The sequence below is a fragment of the Leucopleurus acutus genome (genome assembly GCF_964270905.1).
Source record: "Leucopleurus acutus genome assembly, chromosome: 10".
Taxonomy (NCBI): Eukaryota; Metazoa; Chordata; class Mammalia; order Artiodactyla; family Delphinidae; genus Leucopleurus; species Leucopleurus acutus.
Genome location: NC_139153.1, coordinates 48,034,893 through 48,060,055, shown reverse-complemented (window position 1 = coordinate 48,060,055; position 25,163 = coordinate 48,034,893). Strand labels below are relative to the sequence as shown.

General features: G+C 41.6%; 2 protein-coding genes across 3 annotated transcripts in view; one reads left to right on the top strand and one right to left on the bottom strand.

Moving 5' to 3' along the window:
* The window catches only part of KIF15 (kinesin family member 15), a gene marked incomplete at both ends in the record, with an annotated part of 73,947 nt that extends 68,008 nt beyond the window's left edge, over positions 1-5,939 (bottom strand). Inside the window, one exon of the mRNA XM_082849187.1 lies at positions 5,921-5,939. Within this exon, the coding sequence (XP_082705313.1) occupies positions 5,921-5,939 (19 nt within the window). The remainder of the gene's footprint in view (positions 1-5,920) is intronic.
* A 228-nt stretch (positions 5,940-6,167) lies between these two features.
* KIAA1143 lies at positions 6,168-10,491 on the top strand. 2 transcript variants are annotated; one of them, XM_082847486.1, is made up of 3 exons: positions 6,168-6,306; positions 9,208-9,352; positions 10,236-10,491. In XM_082847486.1, the coding sequence occupies exons 1-3, from the start codon at positions 6,199-6,201 to the stop codon at positions 10,451-10,453; spliced, it is 471 nt and encodes a 156-aa protein (XP_082703612.1). In that variant the 5' UTR covers positions 6,168-6,198; the 3' UTR covers positions 10,454-10,491. The 2 variants fall into 2 exon arrangements, with proteins under 2 accessions (XP_082703612.1, XP_082703611.1); XM_082847485.1 differs by lacking the exon at positions 6,168-6,306 and adding an exon at positions 6,315-6,545.
* The last annotated feature ends 14,672 nt before the right edge of the window (positions 10,492-25,163 follow it).

Below are 25,163 nucleotides of genomic sequence, written 5' to 3'. Positions count from 1 at the left end.
AAGATAAGAAGTCATTAAAGGTTTTTAAAAGTACAACATGAAAACCCCATTCTTCTAGCCTATTCTTCAGTTGCTGACACTCCTCAGTCTCCCGGCTCCCTGGCCTGGGCGTGACAGGGGACAAGCCTAGATCTTCCACTCCATTCTAACTGTAAGCAGATAGGTTAAGGGGTCCCCGGAGAAAGAGAACGAGGAATGGCTTTCTTGACATAAGAGAACCCATTTTGGTCTAAGCCATTTTGTGGTCTAAGCCTGGCGCAATGCTTGCCCTCAAACAGGTCTCAATAATTAATGACCTTAAGGGAGGAAATGTAGAAACAAGGAGGAGCAGTTGAGAAACCACAGTGCAGCCTTGGGGCAGCGTCCAGGTTCCTCAAGGGATATACATAATAACATACCTTTGAGTTCTGCAGGAACTAAGGCCCATAGTCAGGTGGAGGATGGAATTACGATAGTGACCCTCCACACTTCAATCGACTAAGGCTTGGACTCTTGTCGACCTTTGCCCCAACTCTATGCTAAATTTCCTCAGTTCAATCAAGTCCCTCCATGAATATGTATGTACGCTTAGCTTAAGACTTCCCCAATTTTGCTGTTCAGGGAGAGACTGCTTTGGGAAAGATCCAGGTATTCATTCTCCTCTTGCTGTAAGTAATAAATCCTAGAGGATGGGGACACCAGTACCCAGAGTTGCTACAACATATAATCTAAGATGTCAAGTTTCTAACAAAAAAATTACAAAGAATTCAAAGAAACAAGAAAGTATGATCCATAAACCAGAAAAAAAGCAGGCATCAGAAACTGCCTGTGACAGTGCCTACATGCTGGGTTTGTCAGGAAAAGACTTCAAAGTAGCCATTATAAACATGTACAGAACTAAAGGAAATCAAAATTAAGAATTAAAGGAAGGTATGAGGACAATGTCCACACCAAATAGAGAATAGCAATAAAGAAAAATTATAAAAAAGAAACAAATGGAAACTCTGGAGTTGAAAAGTGTATCAAGTGAAATAAAAATTCGCTTGAATGGCTCAAAGTAGACTTGAACTGGCAGAAAAAGGAACAAGTAAGCTCTAAGATAGATCAATAGAGATTATAAAAGTCAAAGAACAGAGAGAAAAAAGGATGAAGAAAAGTGAAGTGAGACTCAGAGAAATGTGGGACGTCATTAAGCATACCAACATACATAAATGGGGAGTATCAGGAGAAGGAACAGAAGAGAAAGAAAGAGAAAGAACAGAAAAAATTCAAAGAAATAATGGCCAAAAACTTCCCAAATTCATTAAAAAGCAATCTACACATCCAGGAAGTTCAAATTTCAAAAAGGATAAACACACGCAGACCCACAGATACATCATAGTAAAAATGCTGAGAGTCATTACTCATGAGAGAACCCCAATCAGATTAACAGCTGACTCTCTGCAGAAACAACAGAGGCCAGAGGAATTAGAGAGTTTGTTGTTAGAAGGCCCACCTTACAAGAAATAATAAAGGAAGTTCTTCAGCCTGAAAGTAGTGACCACAGACAGTAAAATTCAAATCTACATGAAAAACATCAAAGAGCACCAGGTAACAGTGATTATGTAATTATAAAAAACAATAGAAATGCCTATTTGCTCCTCCCCTTACTTGAATTATAAAACAATTGTATAAAATAATATGTATATAATGTATTGTTGGGCCTACAACATATAGAAACATATGTATATTTGCCAATAATAGCGCAAGGAAGGTGGGTAGGAACAAAGCTGTAACAGCCTAAGGAAATGACTAAAGATGGTAAAGTAATGTATTGTTGGGTTTTTAACAATAGATGTAACTTGTTTAATAATAATACCAAAGAAGGGGGTGAAAGGGAATAAAGCTACATAGCCCCTGCTCGCTGCAACTAGAGAAAGCCAGCGCACAGCAACGAAGACCCAACGCAGCCAAAAATAAAAGCTGACACTGTTAAGATGTATATGTTAAACCCTAGAGCAATCATTTAAAAAAAAAAACTTCAAAAAAAGAAAGCAGGGAGTTCCCTGGTGGTCCAGTGGTTAGGACTCCACACTTCCACTGCTGGGAGCATGCGTTCGATCCCTGGTCGGGGAACTAATATCCTGCATGTGGTGTGGCCCCCCGCCAAAAAAAAAGAGCAGTAACAAAATGGAAATAGAGTCACAGATGTAGAAAACAAATTATTTATGGCTACCAGGGCATAACAAGTGGGGAGGGATAAATTGGGAGATTAGGATTGACATATACACACTACTACATATAAAATAAATAACTAATAAGGACCTACTATATAGCACAGGGAACTCTACTCAATACTCTGTAATGGCCTACATGGGAAAAGAATTTTAAAAAGAGTGGATATATGCATTATATATATGTATAACTGATTCACTTTGCTGTACACCTGAAACTAACACAACATTGTAAATCAACTATAATCCAATAAAAATTTTTTTAAAAAAGCAGTAAAGGTGGAACAGAGAAACATAAAAAACATGTGACACATAGAAAATGAAAAGTAAAATGGCAGATGTGAATACAACCAAATCAATAACATGTGAATGGATTAAACAACCCAATCAAGGGGCAGAGATTGTCAGACTAAGATGAAAAAACATGCTCCAACTATATACTATCTAAAGGAAACACACTTTAGATTCAAACATATAAACATATGGAAAGTAAAAGGATGAAAAGATTATCTCATGCAAACAGCAATCACAAGAAAGCAGGAGTGGCTATACAGGTTTCAGACAGACTTTAAAACAAAGTTACCAGAGATAAAGAACATTTTTTATAATCATAAAAGGGTCAAACGACCAGGAAGATAACACAGATATAAACATATACTTAGGGACTTCCCTCGTGGTGCAGTGTTAAGAATCCACCTGCCAATGCAGGGGACACGGGTTCGAGCCCTGGTCCGGGAAGATCCCACATGCTGCAGAGCAACTAAGCCCGTGCGCCACAAATACTGAGCCTGCGCTCTAGAGCCCGTGAGCCACAACTACTGAAGCCCACGCACCTAGAGCCCATTGTCCACAACAAGAGAAGCCACCGCAATGAGAAGCCCGCGCACTGCAATGAAGAGTAGGCCCCGCTCACCTCAACTAGAGAAAGCCCACATGCAGCAACGAAGACCCAACGCAGCCAAAAATAAAATTAATTACTTAAAAAAAAATAACAAACATATATTCACCTAGTAACAAAGCACCAAAATACATGACAAGAAATGAAGGGAGAAATACACAATTCAACAATAAGAGCTAACATATGACCTGCAATCCCACTCCTGGGCACATATCCAAAGAAAAACATGGTCCGAAAGGATACATGCACCCCAGTGTTCATTGCAGCACTGCTTACAATAGCAAAGACATGGAAGCAACAAGATGGATAAAGAAGATGTGGTACATATATACAATGGAATATTAGCCATTAAAAAGAATGAAATAATGCCATTTGCAGCAACATGGACGGACCTAGAGATTGTCATACTGAGTGAAGTTAAGTCAGTCAGAGAAGGAGAATGATATCACTTATAAGCAGAATCTAAAAAGAAATGATACAAATGAACTCATTTACAAAATAGAAACAGACTCACAAACTTAGAGAACGAATTTATGGTTACCAGGAGGGAAGGGTGGGGCAAAGGGATAGTTAGGGAGTTTGGGATTGACATGTACACACTGCTATATTTTAAATGGATAACCAACAAGGACCTACTGTATAGCACAGGGAACCCTGTTCAATGTTATGTGGCAGCCTGGACGGGAGGGGAGTTTGGGGGAGAACGGATACATGTATATATATGGCTGAGTCGCTTTGCCCTGCACCTGAAACTATCACAACATTGTTAATTGGCTATACTCCAATATAAAATTAAAAGTTAAAAAAAAAAAGAAGAATTTAGAGGGGGCAGATGACACAATCAGAAAATAAATATATATATATGTAACTGAATCACTTTGCTGTACACCTGAAACATTGTAAGTCAACTATACTTCAATAAAAACAAACAAACAAACAAACCTTAGATGCTTACTCTGCAGTCCAGATAGCTATGGATCATCTAGCCAAATATGATTAAGTTCAGAAAGGGACTCTTAAACTCAGTCAATTTCATGAGGGTTATTTCACATTCTCATTTCTCTGATTTCAGTCAGCAACCCATGGTGCCAGTGTTGTCACAAGAAATAACCTTCATGAGCACAAAAGTAAGAGCTGCAGGGAGCACTGCATGGGCTCTCTCCTTCCCTGGGTTCCCACTTCATGTTCCCGGTCTCTAAGCCTGCTGGGAATGCACTTACCTGGGATGTCATCAACCTCAACTTTGCTAACAAACTTAAAGGAGCAGGAGAGTTCCCCATGGAAATCACCACCATCATAAAGGGGAGCTGTGAATACCCTTGCTCCCATCACTTTTTTAAAAAAATTATTTATTTATTTATTTATTTATTTTGGGCTGTGTTGGGTCTTCGTTCCAGTGTGCAGGCTTCTCATTGCGGTGGCTTTTTTTGTTGCGGAGCATGGGCTCTAGGCATGAGGGCTTCAGTAGTTGCGGCACATGGGCTCAGTAGTTGTGGTTCGCCGGCTCCAGAGAGCAGGCTCAGTAGTTGTGGTGCACGGGCTTAATTGCTCTGCAGCATGTGGGATCTTTCCGGACCAGGGATCGAACCCGTGTCCCCTGCACTGGCAGGCGGATTCTTAACCACTGTGCCACTAGGGAAGCTCTCCCATCACTTCTTGATGTGTACAGACAGGACAGAGTCCTTTAACACAGTCACATACATATGTCACTTTCCATTAAATAAACAGATGCTCTAATATCACAAACATCAATTCTCTTGAGTCCAGATTTACTGAACACTGTGATTGTGCAGAAAGCGCGATCAACATTTTGCTCCAATAACATACCAATTTGTGTGCTAATATTCCCTGAATACTGAAAATGGGGGAGGAAAAGGAACATTTTAGATGGAAAAGAGAGCATAATGAGGTGTTAATGGTATAATGGACCTAAAAGGTAAGTAAAACAACAAACGTATCAGGAAAGAATTGCAATTGACAGCTAAAAGTATTAACGTTATCGAAAGGTTCAAACACCAAAAATTCACCATTTGTTCAATCTTCTAACATAGGCATCGCCTCGTTACCGTTCATACCATTCACAAAGATCCATCTAATCAGCTCAAAATCAGCTTTAAAAAACCAAGACTCCGTAAAGGGTCAGGCGATGTAAGAGGCACTTATACAGGTGCAGCAAAAGACCAAGAAATTAGTAAAGCTGAACGGTTTACCAAAAGCAAAAATGACAGGCTCCCTTCCATGAGAAAAAGGAAGAAATTGAAGGGGTCTCCTGGAGAAGAAAAAAGGGACTGTGAGAATATAAAAACACTACTGAATTCTGTGCTTTAAAAGTCCCTTACCTAAGGAGAGTCCACAGCGGACCCTCCAAAAGAGAAAGACAGGCTTGGAACAAGAATAAGTTCTTCCCTTCAGGAAAGTCAGTATTGTGGAAATACGCAGAAGGTAGTTGAGAGCTGGGGCCGACCCTCAGGCGAAGATACCTAGAGAGGCAGCCCGGGTCCGGACTCGGGAAGAGGCCAGCGACGAAACGGCAGGACCGAGAACAGGAGGGAAGAACGAGCAAGTCGCTTAGGAGCCAAGCGCCTGGATGAGGCCTCGGTTCCGGTTCTCTGCTCAGCCCCAGAGCTTAGAATTGCGCCAGGCTCGTAGCGTGCGCCCAACACATAGACGGAAGGGAAGAGAGCTGTTCCATTAGTGTATTATCTTGGAGAGACAGAGGGAGATTTCAAACATCCCCCGCCGCTCAGTCCGCTCCTGCCCTTCCCGCCCAGCAGGAAAGCTCGTATTTGGGGGCGGAGACGGGGTCACGAAGCCTGGGCTTCTCACTTACTTTTGCAGCCGGACGCCATGGTGCCCTCACCCCTCGATCCCGAGACCGACGGAGCGACCGCCCTCACTTCCAGCCCAGCCGCGCACGGAGATTCCGCCCACTCAAGATGGCCGCGAATTTAAATTTGGCGCTCAGGTCGGACGTTGACGCCAGCACGGAGGCTGCCATGTTGCCAGGCCCTGTGTCAGGGGCGGGGCCGACGTGACGTCACGAGTAAGCGCCGTCGCCTCTGTACAGTCTCCAGGCGGCTTTGGGTCCTGTTTTTCCCTAGCGCGGCTATGAGCAAGCGGAACCAGGTGTCGTACGTGCGGCCAGCCGAGCCGGCGTTCCTGGCCCGCTTCAAGGAACGGATCGGCTACGAGGAAGGGCCCACGGTAGAAACCAAGGTGAGCCCGGGCCAGTCCCGTTACCGCAGAAATGCGGCCCGCTCCGCCAATTCCAGCTTCTGGCTTGACTTGGAGACCAGATACTGATGGGTCCCTCCTCGCACCCGCGCCCGGCCCCTAGTCCGAGTGTCCTCAGACCCCAGGCTGGTCATCTTCAAACAAACTACTGCCTCTTTCGCCCAGGAAGCTATTTGTCGTTTTCACAGTGCTGCTGTGTTTTTGAAAATGACTTCACGCAGGTAAAGCGCCTCGTCCTTGGTAGACAGTTAAGAAAGATCATTTTCGTCTCTCTTCGTTTTCACTTGCTTATCGCATAACCTGTAGTTAGCAGTGTGGGTGGTAGCGTCGTCCCATTTTCCAGGTAAAGAAACTAAGGCCACTCGATCAAATGACCTGATATCCTAAGCCTTGAGTCTGGAACATCCTTAACGAATGCCCTAGATCTACTTCTGTGCTTGTTGTCACCAAAAAAAAAAAAAAAAAAAAAAACGGAAAGCAAAAACCTTTTATATCTTGGCTTTCAATAGAAGAAGAGGAGCTTCAGGAAGGAGCCACACCTGGATAGTTTAGAAATGGGGATCGGTGGGAGGCAACTTCTAAGCTCCCCCAGGCTCCTACCCGAACTGATTCACATCAAAATCTGCCCTACCTTTTTTAATAGAAAGAGACTATTATGCTTAGGGCATGTGTGGAGAAATAGAGAATTTATTTAGCACTTTGTGTCTAGCACTTGCACAAAGACCCACCCCTCAAGTCACTTAGTAGAAGGACACAAGATTGACTTAAGTGCAGTTAATCCAGTGAGTATGTGCTAAATCCAGGCCCTGGGCCAGGCTCTGAAAGGACAAAGAGATGGATCTCCAAAATGCCCTGTTCTTTAACACCTTCCTGCCTGCCTCATCTCAGCCTTCACAGGTCACCACCTCAGTGAAGCCTTTTGAACCTCCCCCAGACAGTAACTCCTCCTCTGTTCTTCTCTTCACTCTATCCGCATCTTATCTGCAATACTCATCATTATGCATGGCAACTACTTACTCTCTTGGGTATCTCCACCACTAAATCGAACACTCTAAGTATCTTAATCCCTCTATATTTTCCTAGTACAGTGCCTGTGGCACCAAGTAGTGGGTGACAAGTTACATTGGTTAGATGACTGTGGTTATCGTCAGGCAAGGCTTCATGGAGGAAGGGACATTTAGATTGAATCTTGAGCATGGGTAAGTCAGCAGGTAGAGATGGAAGGAACAGCATGGGTAAAGGTGTAGAGATAGTGAGTCACGGACTGACTGTGTTTAGAAGTGATTGAGGGACTGATAGAGGTGAGGCCATATGGACTATTCAGTAGGCAATAAGGAGCATGTTTGGATAGAGATAACATGATCAGGGAGTGACTGGTCCCCAGGACCAAAAACAGTGACTATGGCAAAGAGGATGAAGTTTGAGAAAAGGGACATGGTTTCAGCAATGAGGAGAATATGGACCTAATTTTATAGTTTGCTTCAGGTCCTAGTGATGACCATGTGTGTGCCTAGTTAACACCTTGAAGATTGCAGCTTAGAATGCTATCTTAGGAGAACTCGGGGCGGGGGGGGAGGGGGGAACTTTCCAATTAATATCAGTCATTCGGGCTAACCCATTTGATCAACAGACTTTTCCGTAGACAGATGTCCCAGGTTCCTGTCTTTGCGAAACCAACTTCATTCTTAATCATTTTGGCAGTATAATCATTCTAGGAATCTGTTAACAAAAAGAAAAGAGTTTCATGGGAAATCACTATATAATTATAGTTTATAGTTTAAGATTACAGCTGTGGTCGGATAGCTGCAGGGCTTTGTTGTCCTGTTTGGGAGACAAGGAAGGCTCTGTGAGAGGTGGACTGACATCTATTTGAATAATGTGTGGTGGGTGTGCACGCCTTTCAACCTAGCATTTCCATTCGAGGAATTTATCTATGTGTAAGTTTGCAAAAGTGAACAAAAACATGTGCAAAAATTTTATTATAGTAAAAAAAAACTAGAAACAACCAAAATTTTTACTTACAAAGAATTGGTCAAATAAACCATGAGATAACCATATGTATAAATACTGGGCCGTGATTTTTAAAAATAGATGATGCCATATGTATCTCAAGGCATTGTGCAAAGATGTTTTTGAGTAAAAAACTTGGGTGAGTGGGGCTTATATGATGTCTGACATTTTTAAAAATCTCAGTCAACTAGCCAAATATTACCATTTGTTGCACCTGTAGAGTCAGTGCATGGTTTCTGTTATTTTCTGTACTTTTTTATGTTTGGCAAATTTCATAATTTAAAAAGAAAAAAGGAAGCGAGTCATATAGTAGTATGTTCCGTGTCTTGTTTGTATACAAAATGTTTTCTGTACCTCCGTATTTTTATACACTTAGAATAACACTTAGGATACCCACCAAACAAGCTACTGGAAGGGGGTAAAGATAAGCAGAAGTAGGTGAAGGAGGACCTTTTACTTGCCGTTTTCTGTACTTTGGTGGTGTTTATTTTTTGTCACACTTTGAGAAGAGGTGTACATGAAAAGGGTTGATGAAAAGCAGAGAGAACTGCTGTAGTCAGTACTACCCTGAGTAGGCTGAATGCTGGCAGAACATGAAGCAGAGGGCCCCTGACATCAGGAACTGCAAGCTGGGGTCCTGCTGAAATGGAAACCAGCTCCCTTGGACAGGCACCCCAGGATAACTGGCAGGTGGACCTCTTCCCTACTCTGGTGAGGTTAGATTTTTAAGAGTTACTTGAAAATTCATTGCCAAACACATTTAGTCAATAATGTTACCCTTCTCACTCTAGTAATTACAGTTTCTCACAGAGACAGTGGTTGTATTTAGTTCAAGGTCAGCAACTTAAATGTTATGTTTGTGTTTTTTCCTAGAGAATCCAGCTTCAGCTCCCAGGTGAAGATGGTGATCACAGTGACAAAGAAGATGAACAGCCCCAAGTGGTGGTTTTAAAAAAGGGAGACCTATCAGTTGAAGAAGTCATGAAAATTAAAACAGAAATAAAGGCTGCCAAAGCAGGTATGTCTGAAAGTAAGCTGGTTTTTCTACCAACTTAATGAGTTAGGTATGAAATCATTTTATACAGTGGTATGGTATGTTTGAAGAGACAGTCCTAGGTTCAAACTTTGGCTTTAACACTTACCAGATGTGTTACCTTGAACAAGTTATTTCACCTCTCAGCCTCAGTTACCTCATCAGTAAAATGGGGACAAGTTGTGCCCACTTTATTGGGCTATTATAAGGATTAAGTGCAAATTTAAGTAAAAACATCCTGTTTTTTAAAAAAATACCTGGTGTGGTTTACAAACTAGTCAACAGAGGTGTATTTAATTAGTGCCTGGTGTGTGGTATGCTATATAGTATTTTTTTCATTATTTGTAGTATTTATTACATTGATTTAGGAGCAAATGCTGGAGTTCCAAACAATCGCTTTTCGAGATACTTAAAAAATATAGCCTGATTGTAATGAATTGGGGACTGGCAATATTACACCATACTTCGTTCGGTACATGAGTTTTTGTTTTTTGTTTTTTGCGGTACGCGGGCCTCTCACTGTTGTGGCCTCTCCTGTTGCGGAGCACAGGCTCCGGACACGCAGGCTCAGCGGCCATGGCTCACAGGCCCAGCCGCTCCGCGGCATGTGGGATCTTCCCGGACCGGGGCACGAACCCATGTCCCCTGCATTGGCAGGCGGACTCTTAACCACTGCACCCTGTACATGAGTTTTTATTAAGTGACTGCATGTCTTGTGGCTATATAGCTAAAGTCAGTGGAAAAGACCAGACTGAATTGACTCAAGGACATCCATAAATACTGTATGAGATTTTCTTGCCGTTTGACTCTCCGATAAAGTCAAAATAACGAGAGAAAGAAAGTTTTTTAACTTTGTTTTTTGCTGCAGATGAAGAACCAGCTTCAGCTGATGGAAGAATTATGTATCGAAAACCAGTCAAGCGTTCCTCAGATGAAAAATATTCCGGTTTAAGAGCAAGCTCAAAAAAGAAGAAGACAAATGAAGAAGATGAAATAAATAAGCAGGATTCAGTTAAAAAAAACTCACAAAAGCAAATCAAAAATAGTAGCCTCCTTTCTTTTGACAATGAAGATGAAAATGAATAAGTGTAAATAAATATTTTGGACTTAGTCTTCTTTAAGAACATACGGAGTATTTTTTTAAATAACATCTTTTTTTCCTATTATAATACAAGTTTAGGGACTTCCCTGGTTGTCCAGTGGTTAAGACCTCATGCTTCCACTGCAGGGGGCACAGGTTCGATCCCTGGTTGGGGAACTAAGATTCCATATGCTGCACGGTATGGCCAAAAAATAAAAATAAAACATTAAAAGGAAAAAAAAAAGATAATACGCGTTCACTGGAGAAAATTTAGAAAATACAGAAAACATTCAGTAAGATAAAACATATCTATCCATCAATACCCTTTTGACCTGAACTGCTAACTCTCTAGACATTAACTACCACTAACATTTTGTTATTTCCTGTGTGTGGGATGTGTGTGTATGTAAATTATATTTTTCTAAACAAAATTGTGATTGTATTCTCTATGTTCTCGGTCCTGCTTCTCACTTGACGTTATATCATGAGCATTTTTCTAGGTCAATACAATTCAAAATCCTGACATTAATAGCTACAGAGAATGTTGTAATTAAACAGATCTTGTATTTTATCTTCCTCTTCAGCAGAACCTCACTTTGGATGAGGGAGATGATCATGTGCCTAGTTACCAATACTTCCCCAGCTTCTGCTAAGGGTAGCCATGTGACAGCTCTGGTAAGTTAAGAGATACAAGTGGATCTTGAACAAGTAATAATACAGGTGACCATGATACAAGTTAGGATCTACTGAATCACATGGTGACTATTATTGATTACATGGTTTAAAAAAAAAGATAAAAGTGGAAGTCTGCTTACTAGGTTTTTTGATACAAAAGGACAGATTTGGCAAGCATGAACCTTTGTCCTCTCTCCATCCTGCCTGGAGCACAAACATGAAACCAAGAAGTACCAGAGCCATTTTGGGGCATGAAGAAGACAGCCACTTGTTCTGGGTGGTACAGTGGAAAGACTCGAGGAGCTTGGATCGTGATGGCATGGCTGGAGGAGCTGCTGTACTAGCCTTGGACTTCCTGATACATGAAGATAAACACCATCTTAGTTAAGCCTCTGTCAGGTTTCTGTTACATGCAGCCTAATGATACAGTGGTAGAATGTGTGTGCACAGAAACCTCCAAGTGTATTTCTGATGATTTCCTTAGAATGAGTTGCTAGAAGCAGAATTACTAGATCAAAGTATTTGAATATTTCTAAAGCTTTTCATGCTTTCTTTCAAATTGCTTTCTAGGTGGTTTTTACCATTTTATTCATACCATCTACAATAGCCCACATCACCTCATCCATGATGCATTCAATTTGATGCTTTGAAAATGGTGTTTAATAGTTATATTTAACTGGCATTTTTTTTTGATTGACCAGGGAAGCTAAACTGTTTTTCATGTTACCTAATAATTTTCCTCATTACTGCAAGTCAACCAAAACTGGAGACTTGTCAAGATCCCATTCTTCACCAGCCAGAAATTAGGAATTTCAGATTCCATGTTATGAATTTGGTGCCACGTCTATCTTTCAGCCATTTTAAGACCTAGTGTAAAGAATCTTCAAAAGTGATTCATGTGAGTGGGCTAGTGAGTCCTGAAATAGGCTCTCTAAATTATACAAACTAGTCCCGAAGCCATTCCTAGTACTATCTTTAATGTACACTCACGTAACAAGCCAGGGTTTTTTCTAATCTGTATCATTGCTATATCTATTCTTGTACCAACACCCCACTGCTTTAATTACTGTAAATGTTAGTATGTCTTATCATTTACAGGTGGGAGTCTTGAGGGCAGGGACTTTGTCTTCCCTCTGTATCCTCTGTACCCAGAACAGTACCTAACATATTAAGAGCAGAATAAATATAGTTAGAATAAATGAGTGTTTAATTTTTTTTTTTTAACAGGCTGGTGGTTCTCAAAGTGTGGATCCTTGACAAGCAGCATCAGCACCCCTGGAAACCTAAAGATGCAAATTTGCAGGCCTTGCCTGAGAATCAGAAATTTCAGGTGTAGGGCCCAGCATTCTCTGTAACAAGTCTGCCAGGTGGTTCTGATGCTCACTCGAATTTGAGAAATACTGATAAAGCCTATTATAAGGAAGATAAAACAAAAAATTTAAACAAGTAACATGAAAGACTATTTAAAAGATCTTAAATCTTGAAACTTATCATATTGATGAAGTCTTTACTGTAGGTGATATTTCTAACAATGTTAAGTGTAAGTGTTACCAGCCAGGAAGCATATCTCATGATGAAAGCCCAAGAGCAAGGTAGGGTGTCAGGTGACATCTGCTAAGCAGCCTTAAGAAAATTGCTTCACCTCTGTAAACTGCTTTCTAAGAAGAGTGGGTCCTATTAATTGCAGAGAAAGATGAATGAGTTTGGGGCCAGAGAAGAGAGGCTAGTCCTTTTCCCTCACGAACTATCCCCTTGCTTCTCAGAAATGGACCATAGGAGCAGGGCTAGACAAATAGGCCAGTAATGTAATCCCAGGGCTGAGGCAGGAATAGTAAAAGGACAAGCCTGGAACATCTTGTGCCCAAAAGTAAGGCGGTCCTCAAAGAATAATGGGGGCATGTCAAAAGGACACACCTGGAGGAGAAGGGCTAGGTCTTCCTTGCAGTAGAATCCCAATTAATAAATGTAGGAGGAATGATGGAAATAGAAAAATCACCATTTGGGGGACTTCCCTGGTGGCGCAGTGGTTAAGAATCCGCCTGCCAATTCAGGGGACACGGGTTCAAGCCCTGGTCCGGGAGGATCCCACATGCCACGGAGCAACTAAGCCAGTGTGCCACAACTACTGAGCCTGCGCTCTAGAGCCCTAGAGCCACAACTACTGAAGCCCGCACACCTAGAGCCCGTGCTCCGCAACAAGAGAAGTCACTGCAATGAGAAGCCTGTGCGCAGGAACAAAGACCCAACACAGCCAAAAATAAAAATAAAATAAATTTTTTTTAAAAAGAAAAAGAAAATCACCATTTGGAAAATTCCACAATAATAAGTTGCAGTGGTCTGAATGGCAGCCTCCTAAGAGAGAGGTCCTAATCCCTGGAACCTGTGAATGTTACCTTATGTGGTAAAGTTTGCAGGTGTGATTAAATTAAGGCTCTCAGAGAATCCTGGATAATCTGGGGAGGCTCTAAAAGCCATCACACATTTCCTTGTAAGAGAAAGGCAGACAGAGATTAGACACAGACAAGACAATGTGAAGAGAGGCAGAGAATGCTCACAGCCACCAGAAGCTGGAAGAAACAAGATTCTCCCCAAAAGACTTCAGAGGGAGTGCAGACCTGCCAACACCCTGACTTCAGCCTAATGAAACTGATTTCAAACTTCTGGCTTCTAGAACTCTGAGAGCATACATTTCTGTTCTTTTAAGCCACCAAGTTTGTGATAGTTTGTTACAGAGGCCATAGTAAACAAATACCTAAGTGGTGTTGGAAAGATTCATCAAAAGATGTCAAAATTAGTGGCCAGAAATATGCTGAAAAAATCACTATTTGCATAGTCTCAAAGTATATCTCCACCAGAGATTACAAAAGGAAAACAAGTCATTTACAGTGGAAAACCAGGCAGATGCCACCTTATCTAAATGATCAAAGTAACATTACCAGTAATAAGTCATACTGACATCATGACCTCCTTACATGATGCACTGAGATGGGCACGTCGCTTTCCAAAAGGGCCTTCCTGATGCCCTTTTCAAGGATAGGGCTCAAGTGCAGTACTAAAGAGGCCCAAGTCCTACAAGCTGACAATGGCACAGGAATGTCAATACAGGCTCCAGGGCTTCTCTGTCAGTGTCACTGCAAAGATGCCCATTTATACTTTCTTCTGAAGAAATCCTTTATTCTGAGATTATAGGTTTCTTATTTCTGGTTTTTATTTTATGAAATAATGGTTATAACAAATAGCAGGTTAATCTAATGTGCTTACTTGTCAGAATAAAAGGTCATCAAATCTATATCAGTGTCCAAAAAATATTTTGAAGTTTATTGCCTAGGAAAGCCAAATATCAAGGCCAGCACTGTCTGATAGAATATTCCACAACATGATTCACTTTGTTATACAGCAGAAACTAACACAACAATGTAAAGCAATTATACTCCAATAAGGATGTTGAAAAGAAAAGAATATTCCACAATAATGGAAATGTTTTACAGCTTTGCTGCCCCTAGCCACATGTGGTCATTGAGCACTGGAAATGTGGCTAGAGTGAGTGAGAAACTGAACTTTTCCTTCTGTTAATTTTAACTAGCTTAAATAGCCACATGTAGGAAATTCCCTGGTGGTCCAGTGGTTAGGACTCAGTGCTTTCACTGCCGAGGGCCAGGTTCAATCCCTGGTCAGGGAACTAAGATCCCACAAGCCACACGGTGCAGCTAAAAGAAAAAAAGAGAACAAAATAGCCACATGTAATTAGTGGCCACTCCATTGGACAGTGTAGTTTTAGGTATTATTGGAGTAAACAGGATTTTTTCTTTCACTCATTAGGAGTCCTGCAACTCCTGAGGAAGTCTCTGGCACTTTGTAAGGGTCAAAGGTATTTTCACATTTGACACAAAACAGTGCAAAATGCAATCATATCTGATTGCATGGCTCAAGATAACCAGGGCAATGCAGTCAAATCAGGAAACAAGATACATGTCTTCTGAGTTTTCAAGCTCCCACTTCTGTGGCTCTTTTCCCAGTCCTGGGCCCTGTCTCTCCAGAGGTTCTTGCTTTCTGAGCCTCACATTGCTATGGAAACAGTTTTGACTGACACCTACTCTCACCAACCTACTGCTTCTCCCAAGTTATGCATGAAGTCTTTCAGACAGGAGAAAGGCTAGATGGAAGGCGTCTGTCCAGGCCTGAGGTTAGGAATCCTCCATTACCCCACAATCATTCTAGGCTAATGGCAGCCCCAAGTTTAATGTGATTTAGGCATATGTGGTCCCAGAAGCTGGGACAGAAGGGACCATTGAGTTATCATCATTGATTTGAACATTTCCTTAGATACTGGCAACAGCTAGCACAGTACTGGTCCCAGGAGCTGCTGGGGGAGAGCTGACCAAGTTCCTCAGCTGTAGGATGGGACCCCGAACTTTGTATTCATGTAGCTGTTTCCCCAAATTCTCCCAAGTCTAGCCATAACTTCTCTTGCTCCTCATCCCATCACAGCCTCCATTCTCTCCAAAGTCTGGATCCTCTGAATCTGCAGTGTGGGGTCCTAGAACACAAACCATCTGTCCTGCCTTGACACTCGCAGTCCTTCCCAGCCTTCTCCTCCCTACGCCAATCCAGCTGTGCACCACTACACTTTTCCCCTCCTGCCCTGGGCACCTGCGGAGATGGTAGCACAGAGTCAGTTTTCCCATTGCCCTTGCCTCTCCCTGAGCCAACAAGTCAAGCTGGGTCTCTGGTACAACTGCGGCAGTATTGTCTACCTCCCAGAGAAGGTTCTCTGTAAACTTGTGGGCAATGGAAGCTGGACACCCAATTAAAGATGGGGAAACATCCTGAACAGATACCTCACCAAAGAAATATACAAATGGCAAATATGCATAGAAAAGATGCCCCACCTCATATGTCATCAGGGAAACACAAATTAAAACAACAATAAGCTACCACTACACACATATTAAAATGGCTAAAATCCAGAGCACTGACAACAGCAAATGTTAACAAGAATGTGGAGCAACAGGAACTCTCATTCATTGCTGGTGGGAGTGCAAAATGGTCACCACTTTGGAAGACAGTTTGGCGCTTCCTTAAAAAACTAAACGTGATCCAGCAATTGCGCCCCCTGGTATGTACCCAAAGAACTTGTAAACTTAGGTCCACACAAAAACCTGAACACAGATGTTTATTGCAGCTATATCCATAATTGCCAAAGTCTGGAAACAACCAAAGTATCCTTCAGTAGGTGAATGGATAAATAAACTGCGGTACAACAAGACAATGGAATGTTATTTAGCGCTAAAAAGAAATGAGCTATCGGGCTTCCCTGGTGGTGAAGTGGTTAAGAATCTGCCTGCTAATGCAGAGGACACGGGTTCAAGCCCTGGTCGGGGAAGATCCCACATTGCCACGGAGCGGCTGAGCCCGTGTGCCACAACTACCGAGCCTGCGTTCTAGAGCCCGCAAGCCACTCTACCGAGCCTACGAGTCACAACTACTGAAGCCTGTGCACCTGGCGCCCGTGCTCCTCTAAGAAAGAAGCCCGCAATGAAAGCCCGCATGCAGCAACGAAAACCCAATGCAGCCATACATTAATTAATTAAAAATATTAAAAAAAAAAAAGAAATGAGCTATCAAGCCATGAAAAGACATGGAGAAAATTAAATGCATATTACTATGTGAAAAAAAAAACAATTCAAAAAGGCTGCATAGGGCTTCCCTGGTGGCGCTGTGGTTGAGAGTCCGCCTGCCGATGCAGGGGACACGGGTTTGTGCCCCAGTCCGGGAAGATCCCACATGTTGCGGAGCGGCTGGGCCCGTTAGCCATGGCCGCTGAGCCTGTGCGTCCGGAGCCTGTGCTCCGCAACGGGAGAGGCCACAACAGTAAGAGGTAAGAGGCCCGCGTACCGCAAAAAAAAAAAAAAAAAAAAAGGCTGCATAGGGGCTTCCCTGGTGGCACAGTGGATAAGAATCCGCCTGCCCATGCAGGGGACATGGGTTTGATCCCTAGTCCTGGAAAACCCCACATGCCGCGGAGCAACCAAGCCCATGTGCCACAACTACTGAGCATGTGCTCTAGAGCCCGTAAGCCATAACTACTGAAGCCCACGCGCCTACAGTCCATTCTCCACAACAAGGAAAGCCACTGCAATGAGAAGCCCATGCACCGCAACGAAGAGTAGCCCCTCGCTCGCTGCAACTAGAGAAAGCCTGCGTGCAGCAACGAAGACCCAACACAGCCAAAAAATAAAGAAATTTTTTAAAAAAGGCTGCATACTGTAAAATTCTAACTACATGACATTCTGGAAAAGGCAAAACTTTGGAGACAATAAAAAGATAAGTAGTTGTCAGGGGTTGGGAAGAGGTGGGGATGAATAGGTGGAGCACAGAGGATTTTTAGGGCAGTGAAACTATTCTGCATGATACTATAATGATGGAAACATGTCATTATACATTTATCCAAACCCATAGGATGCGTGACTCTTAAGAGAACCCTAATGTGTTGGAGAAAAGGGAACCCTCCTACACTGTTGGTGGGAATGTAAATTAGTGCAGCCACGATGGAGAATAGTATGGTGGTTTCTCAAAAAACTAAAAATAGAGTTGCCATGTGATACAGCAATCCCATTCCAGAGAAAACGATAATTCAAAAAGATACATGAACCCCTGTGTTTATAGAAAAACTGTTTATAATAGCCAGGACATGGAAAAAACCTAAATGTCCAATGATAGATGAATGAATAAAGAAGATGTGGTATTTAACACAGATGTAGAGAACCAACATATGGACACCAAGTGGGGAAAGTGGCAGGAGGAGGTGGTGTTGGTGGGATGAATTGGGAGATTGGGATTGACATATATAAACTAATATGTATAAAACATTAATAAGAACCTGCTGTATAATAAATAAATAAATAAAAAGGTATGGTATTTACACACAGTGGAATATTACTCAGCCATTAAAAAAGAAATAATGTCATTTGCAGCTACATGGATGGACCTAGAGATTATCACAGTAAGTGAAGTAAGTTAGAAAGAGAAAGACAAATACCATATGATATCACTTATACGTGATATCTAAAATATGACACAAATGAACTTATCTATGAAACAGAAACACTCATAGACATAGAGAACAGACTTGTGGTTGCCAGGGGGGTGTGAAGCAGAGGGATTGATTGGGAGTTTGGGACTAGCAGATGCAAACTATTATATATAGAATGCATAAATGACAAGGTCCTACTGTATAGCACAGGGAACTATATTCAATATCCTGTGATAAGCCATAATGGAAAAGAATATATATGTATATATATACACACATATATATATGCACATACATATATATACATACATATCTGAATTACCTTGCTGTACACCAGAAACTAACACAACATTGTAAATCAACTATACTTCAATTAAAAAAAAAAAAGAGTTAACCCTAACTTGAACTATGAATTTTCAGTTCATAGTGTGTAGGTTCATGGACTGTAACAAATGTATCACCCTGGTGCAGGACATCGATAATGGGGAGATTGTACATATGTGGGAACTCCATGTACTTTCCATTCAATCTTGCTGTGAACCTAAAACTGTTCTTTTTTTATTTTTATTTTTTAAATTTTTGCCTGCAGTTGGATCTCAGTTGCTATGTGCGGGCTTTCTCTAGTTGCGGCGAGCAGGGGCTACTCTTCGTGCGGTGCGCGGGCTTCTCGTTGCGGTGGCTTTTCTTGTTGCGGAGCACAGGCTCTAGGCGCACGGGCTTCAGTAGTCGTGGTGCGTGGGCTCAGTAGTTGTGGCTCGCGGGCTCTAGAGCGCAGCTCAGTAGTTGTGGTGCACGGGCTTAGTTGCTCTGCGGCATGTGGGATCTTCCCAGACCAGGGCTCGAACCCGTGTCCCCTGCATTGGCAGGTGGATTCTTAACCACTGCACCGCCAGGGAAGTCCCCTAAAACTATTCTTAAAAAGTCTATTTTAGAAAAAGGAGGGAAACATGTTTCCTTGTTTATAATCATCTATCTCTGGAAGGAAAACAAAAAACTGATAATATTTTTTATTTGGGGTGGCTGCCAAGAAGGCTTTTCACTGTTCAACTTTTGTGCTTTTAGAATTTTAAACCATAAGCTTCTATTGTCTAGTCAAAAAAAATAATGAAATTTTTAAAATAAAATTAAAGATCATACCTTCTGAAAATCCCAAGGCAATAATTTTAAATGATGAAAAAGCTTTATATACAAACATGTTTCACTGCTGAGTTAATAATTTTACTAGCTAACGTGAGCACATACCATGTGTCAGGCATTACATTAAGTGGACTAGCTGATTTATAAGAAAAAATTGGCATTAATTTAAACAACAAACAGAAGGGAAACAGTAAATTATGAGCAGGTCAATAAGCAACCATTAAAACGAGGTTTATAGAAAGTCTGTAATAGTATGGCTAAATCCTTATGTTAAATCAAATGGCAAGATGTAATATAATAATCATAGTTACTTTTTTTCTTTTTTTTGGCCACACAGCTTGTGGGATCCTAGTTCCCTGAACAGGGATTGAACCTGGGCCCACTGCAGTGGAAGCGCGGAGACCTAAACACTGGACCTCTAGGGAATTCCCCATAGTTACTTTTTTTTTTTTTAATGGAAGAAAGAAAAGCTAAGCAGAGAAGAAAGGCTAGAATAAATATACTTAAGTAAGTACTTCAGTATATGTACTTGGTGAAAGTATGTAATTTTAATTTTTTCCACTCTTATTTTATAAATGTATTTCAATGAGCACACATTAAGTTGAAAAAAATACCTCCCCCTCTGTTTTTCACAATTTGGGCATCTCACACAATGGAAAGGTTCAGTGATGGAAAATTACCTGTGAGTTTGGTACTATAAAAACCAGGATCTAGACTGAGATTCAACTCTGACATTAGCTGTTTGACTTTGGGAAGTCAAGTTTCTCTTTCTTTATCCCTGACTCTGGAAATGCGGAAAATATGTCCTACTTTTCCTACAAGGACACCTTTTAGTGTTAGATGTGCTTATTTACCTTAAGTAGCTTATTAGCATCGCATGAGGCACCATTAAAAGTATCCTTTGAGGGCTTCCCTGGTGGCACAGTGGTTAAAAATCCACCTGCCGGGACTTCCCTGGTGGTGCAGTGGTTAAGAATCCACCTGCCAATGCAGGGGACACAGGTTCAAGCCCTGGTCTGGGAAGATACCACATGCCGCGGAGCAACTAACTAAGCCAGTGCACCACAACTACTGAGCCGGCGCTCTAGAGCCCGCGAGCCACAGCTACTGACCCTGTGTGCTACAACCACTGAAGCCAGAGTGCCTAGAGCCCATGCTCCACAATAAGAGAAGCCACCGCCATGAGAAGTCCGCACACTGCAATGAAGAGCAGCCCCTGCTCTCCGCAACTAGAGGAAGCTCGCGTGCAGCAACAAAGACCCAATGCAGCCAAAAAAAAAAAAAGAAAGAAAGAAAGAAAGAAAAGAATCCACCTGCCAATGCAGAGGACACGGGTTCGAGCCCTGGTCTGGGAAGATCCCACATGCTGTGGAGCAACTAAGCCCGTGTGCCACAACTACTGAGCCTGTGCTCTAGAGCCTGTGAGCCACAACTACTGAGCCCATGTGCTACAACTACTGAAGCCCACTAGCCTAGAGCCCGTGCTCTGCAACAAAAGAAGCCATCACAATGAGAAGCCCTCACACTGTCACAAAGAGCCAACACAGCCAACAATAAATGTTTTTTTTAAGTATCCTTTGATTTGTTTGCTTCTTTTGAGCTCTAAGAAGCCATTCTTTGTTGTGAGGCATCCCCACCCACTTATCCCCAAGATGCTATTCTCATGTAGGCCCCACCTGCTGGTGCCTAAGAACCCAACGTCTCCTACCCTCCTCTTCCCTTAAGAGGCTCCCCTTTAGTGTTGTGCTCCTAGATTTCAAAACAAATAAAGCCACGTCCTCATCAACAGGCTTATATTCTCTGTCTTATGCCCCCTCTCTATTCTCCTGTGTCTTCTCCTCATCCCACTCCACCTCAAAACACACACAAAAGTCCTGAACACGAGTTTTTACTCAGTTAGTGTTAGTGAGGTTTCCCTTTTCATGGAAACGAGAAGTCCAGAGCTTGAAGTGAAATTAGATCCAACAATGGAAGGTATCAAAATCTACATAAAACTATTCAGAGTACCCAAAATGTCCACTCAAATCCCAATCATTTCTTTTTTCTCTGATTAAATCTGAATTTTTTCAAGGAGAAACTGGTCGTAAATGTGTTCTCCTATTTAAATCCATATGTTATATTTTAAATAGCCTGTAGATTAAGTATGAAGTCACAGCCCAATTACAAGGATATTCTTAAGAAAAAATACATTATGATAAACAAAAAATTGACCTTTGTTTTCAATAACCAGATTTATAAACTTTTGCAACATCTATCACTCAAAACCAATTACTGGCAGTTAGTTATTATATACCACTCATTTTATTCTCAAGACAACCCTAGTAAGTAACCTCATTATTCTTTGGGGAGGACGGGAAAAGCTGAGGCTCAGAGCGGTAAGGTCAGACACCCATTAAGTGGCAGAGAAGCCATCAAACTTAAGACTATCTAGTTCTGAGTCTATTTTCTTAATTTTTAGGACACATTGCCTTGTGCTCAACATACAAAACATTCATCCCAGGCGAAGATTTGAGTCCTAATCTCCTAAGAATTTAGAAAAAAAAAGAAGTGTTTTCATATTGATACAAGTCTTTCCACCCTAGTTATATCCTGAGTTTTATTCCCCAGCATGAAGCCTCTGATGTCGAGCAAGCGCTGAGCTGTGCCTGAAGGATTTCCCACAGTTAGCACATTCATAAGCTTTCTCTCCAGTGTGAATTCTGTAATGTTCACTAAGGTGTGCTTGCTTGCGGAAGGTTTTTTCACACTCACTACACTTAAAAAGTTTCTCTCCCGTGTGAGTTCTCTCATGTTCAACAAGGGAAGAGTTCTGAATGAAGGCTTTACCACATTTGGTACATATGTAGGGCTTCTCTCCTGAGTGGATTCTCTGATGCTGCCTGAGGCACGCACTCTGATTAAAGGCTTTCCCACAGTCATTACACTTATAAGGTCTATCTCCAGAATGACTTCTCTGATGACGAGTAAGGCATATGCTCTGACTGAAGGCTTTGCCACACTCGCTGCATTTATAGGGCTTCTCTCCAGTATGAATTCTCAGGTGTTTAACAAGGGATGGACTCTGACAAAAGGCTTTGCCACATTCATTGCATTTATAGGGTTTCTCCCCGGTATGAATTCTCAGATGCTGGACAAGGACTGCTTTTGTTTGAAAGGCTTTCTCACATTCATTACATTTATAAGGTTTCTCTCCCGTATGAATCCTCAGATGTTGAGTAAGATTTGACTGTTTCCGGAAACAAGTTCCACATTCAGTACAAACATAGGGTTTCTCTCCCGTGTGAATCTTCTGATGCTGGGTAAGAGATGATCTCTGAGTAAAAAACTTTCCACATTCACTACACTTGGAAGGTTTTTTCTGTCTTTTAAGTCTCTGATGTTTCACTTGCAGTGAAATCTGGCTGGAACTCATGCTTTTTGTAACACGATGAAGGGGGTGTCTAATAGGTTCCAGTTTAAAAGAAACTGTCTCTCAGATTCAGAATACTTACAAGGTACTTTCTCAAAGATGATTATCCTTAGAGTAACACTGTTCTCCTGTGAAAGGTCTGTGTGCATATGGTGTCCTCCCAGTCATTCCTGCAGGATTTCCCCTTCTAGTCCTTATTCAGCATGCATCTTCAACTTCTCCTAATGTGAACCCCTGATGACCAGGCTCTCTGACCCTCCATGTCTTTTCAAGTCATTTAACACTGTGCCATCAGGCTTGATTTTCTTGCCTGAAAAAAACATTCACAAAGGAAGATGTCCTCCGTGCAGAAGAGAGGACCTGCATTGTGAAGTCCTGATTTTTATTCTCTTCTCAATAATAGAGAAAGAAGATCACAATGACCTGGGGAAAAGATTAGAATAGGTGATTGGGAGAAAGAGATTAAGTAGTGACAGGTTTTGGTAAATCTATAAACTTCCCTATTGTGATTGATTCTGAAACACTCAAATACTAAAAACTGACCCAGGTAATTTAGGATCATCCAGAGTGATAAATAGCAGGAGAATGTGAAAGGGATAAGTATATTAATCTTGGGTAAGTTAAGTGTTGGGGAAAATTACCACTCACCTACCGTTTCTAGTCCTCAAAAATGAGTGAAAGGTAATTATATTTCCTTAGGTTGCCTATAATCAGTACCTTGGCAGACCAGTGATAATTGAAGAGTTCCTCTTTCAAGATTTCAAAGGTGATCCAGGCTGTAACTTTTGCTAGGTCCATCTCACCTATCCTTCCCTATTCACTCACCTTGATAGGTGTCTCTTTGGACCTCTCCTTCTCTCCAAAACATTCAGCCCCTAGGTACAACTGGGAAGGATCTAGGTTTGAAAACTAGAGTTCTGCTTAATGAAAGAAAATAAGATATCATTGTTTTGTTTACATAAAAATAAGACAGAGGTGGTCCTTAAGGAAGAAGCCCCCATTGGACAGTAATTTCACTATAGCATCATGATCCAGGATCTGGCCCTCACCCTTGAAGCCAAAAAATGCTTCAAAATCTGATGTGTACTAATCAAATTCACAAGGAGAGTGATGTAGAAAACATAAAGTCACTTCACCAGTTTACAGTGAAAATTTTATATGCTTAATGTCCAGCTGGTTAATATATTCTCTCCAGTATAGAAAAACTGTATGGGAACCAAACTGTTGTCATCAGGACACTCCTTAGGAAGCACAGAACTGGAGAAAGAGTGGACTACTTAGACAATCTTAACGGCATCAAACTTTGAACCTGATGCTCTCAATAAAGGTGCACAGAATCAGAGAATGGATATTCAGGAACCACACATCAGAGCAACCTCTTCTCTGGATGGTCTGGAGACACAAACACATTCTTATTCCCTGAGGCCTCCTTCTATTTTAGTTTTCTAATTATACAAGTTACACATGGATGTATCCTCACCTTAAAATATTTAGATAATATGAAAGTATACAGGATAAGACAGTAATTTTTATAACCATCACCACCCCACTCTACCCAAATGAAACCACCCCCTTCCCAGAGATAATTTGGAGTATATTCTTTCAGTCTTTTTTCTCCATATTTTTAACACACATATAGCATTTGATCCTTTTTACATAAATAAAATCGTTGTACAGATGCTGCTATGCAATTTGATTTTTTTTCACCAAGGAATGTGTCTTTGAGATCATTTCATGTTGGTACATACAGATCTACTGGGGCTGAGAGTCAACTGGTACACACTGGAGTATCTGCACAAATGGTTTACAGTTGGAATCTCCAAAATATACAAACAGCTCATGCAGTTCTATGTCAAAAGAAACAAACAACCCAATCAAAAAATGGGCAGACATTTCTTCAAAGAAGGAATACAGATGGCCAAAAAGAACATGAAAAGATGCTCAACATCACTAATTATCAGAGAAATGCAAATCAAAACTACAATGAGGGGCTTTCCTGGTGGCGCAGTAGTTGATAATCTGTCTGCCAATACAGGGGACACGGGTTCGAGCCTTGGTCTGGGAAGGTCCCACATGCTGCGAAGCAACTGGGCCCGTGAGCCACAACTACTGAGCCTGCACGTCTGGAGCTTGTGCTCTGCAACAAGAGAGGCCACGACAGTAAGAGGCCCGCGCACCGCGATGAGGAGTGGCCCCCACTTGCCGCTACTAGAGAAAGCCCTCGAACAGAAATGAAGACCCAACACAGCCAAAAATAAATAAATAAATAAAAATTTAAAAAAACTACAATGAGATATAACGTCACACAGGTCAGAATGGTCATCATCAAAAAGTCTGCAAACAATAAATGCTGGAGAAGGTGTGGAGAAAAGGGAACTGTCTACACTGTTGGTGGGAATGTAAATTGGTAAAACCACTATGGAGAACAGTATGGAGGTTCCTTAAAAAATTAAAAATAGAA

Excerpts from the sequence above, each read along its gene's own strand:
- KIAA1143 (XM_082847485.1), top strand. The coding sequence starts at position 6,393 with ATGGGTCCCTCCTCGCACCCGCGCCCGGCCCCTAGTCCGAGTGTCCTC. Across the intron at positions 6,546-9,207 it reads TTGAAAATGACTTCACGCAG|AGAATCCAGCTTCAGCTCCC; the intron begins GTAAAGCGCCTC and ends GTTTTTTCCTAG. Across the intron at positions 9,353-10,235 it reads AATAAAGGCTGCCAAAGCAG|ATGAAGAACCAGCTTCAGCT; the intron begins GTATGTCTGAAA and ends TTTTTGCTGCAG.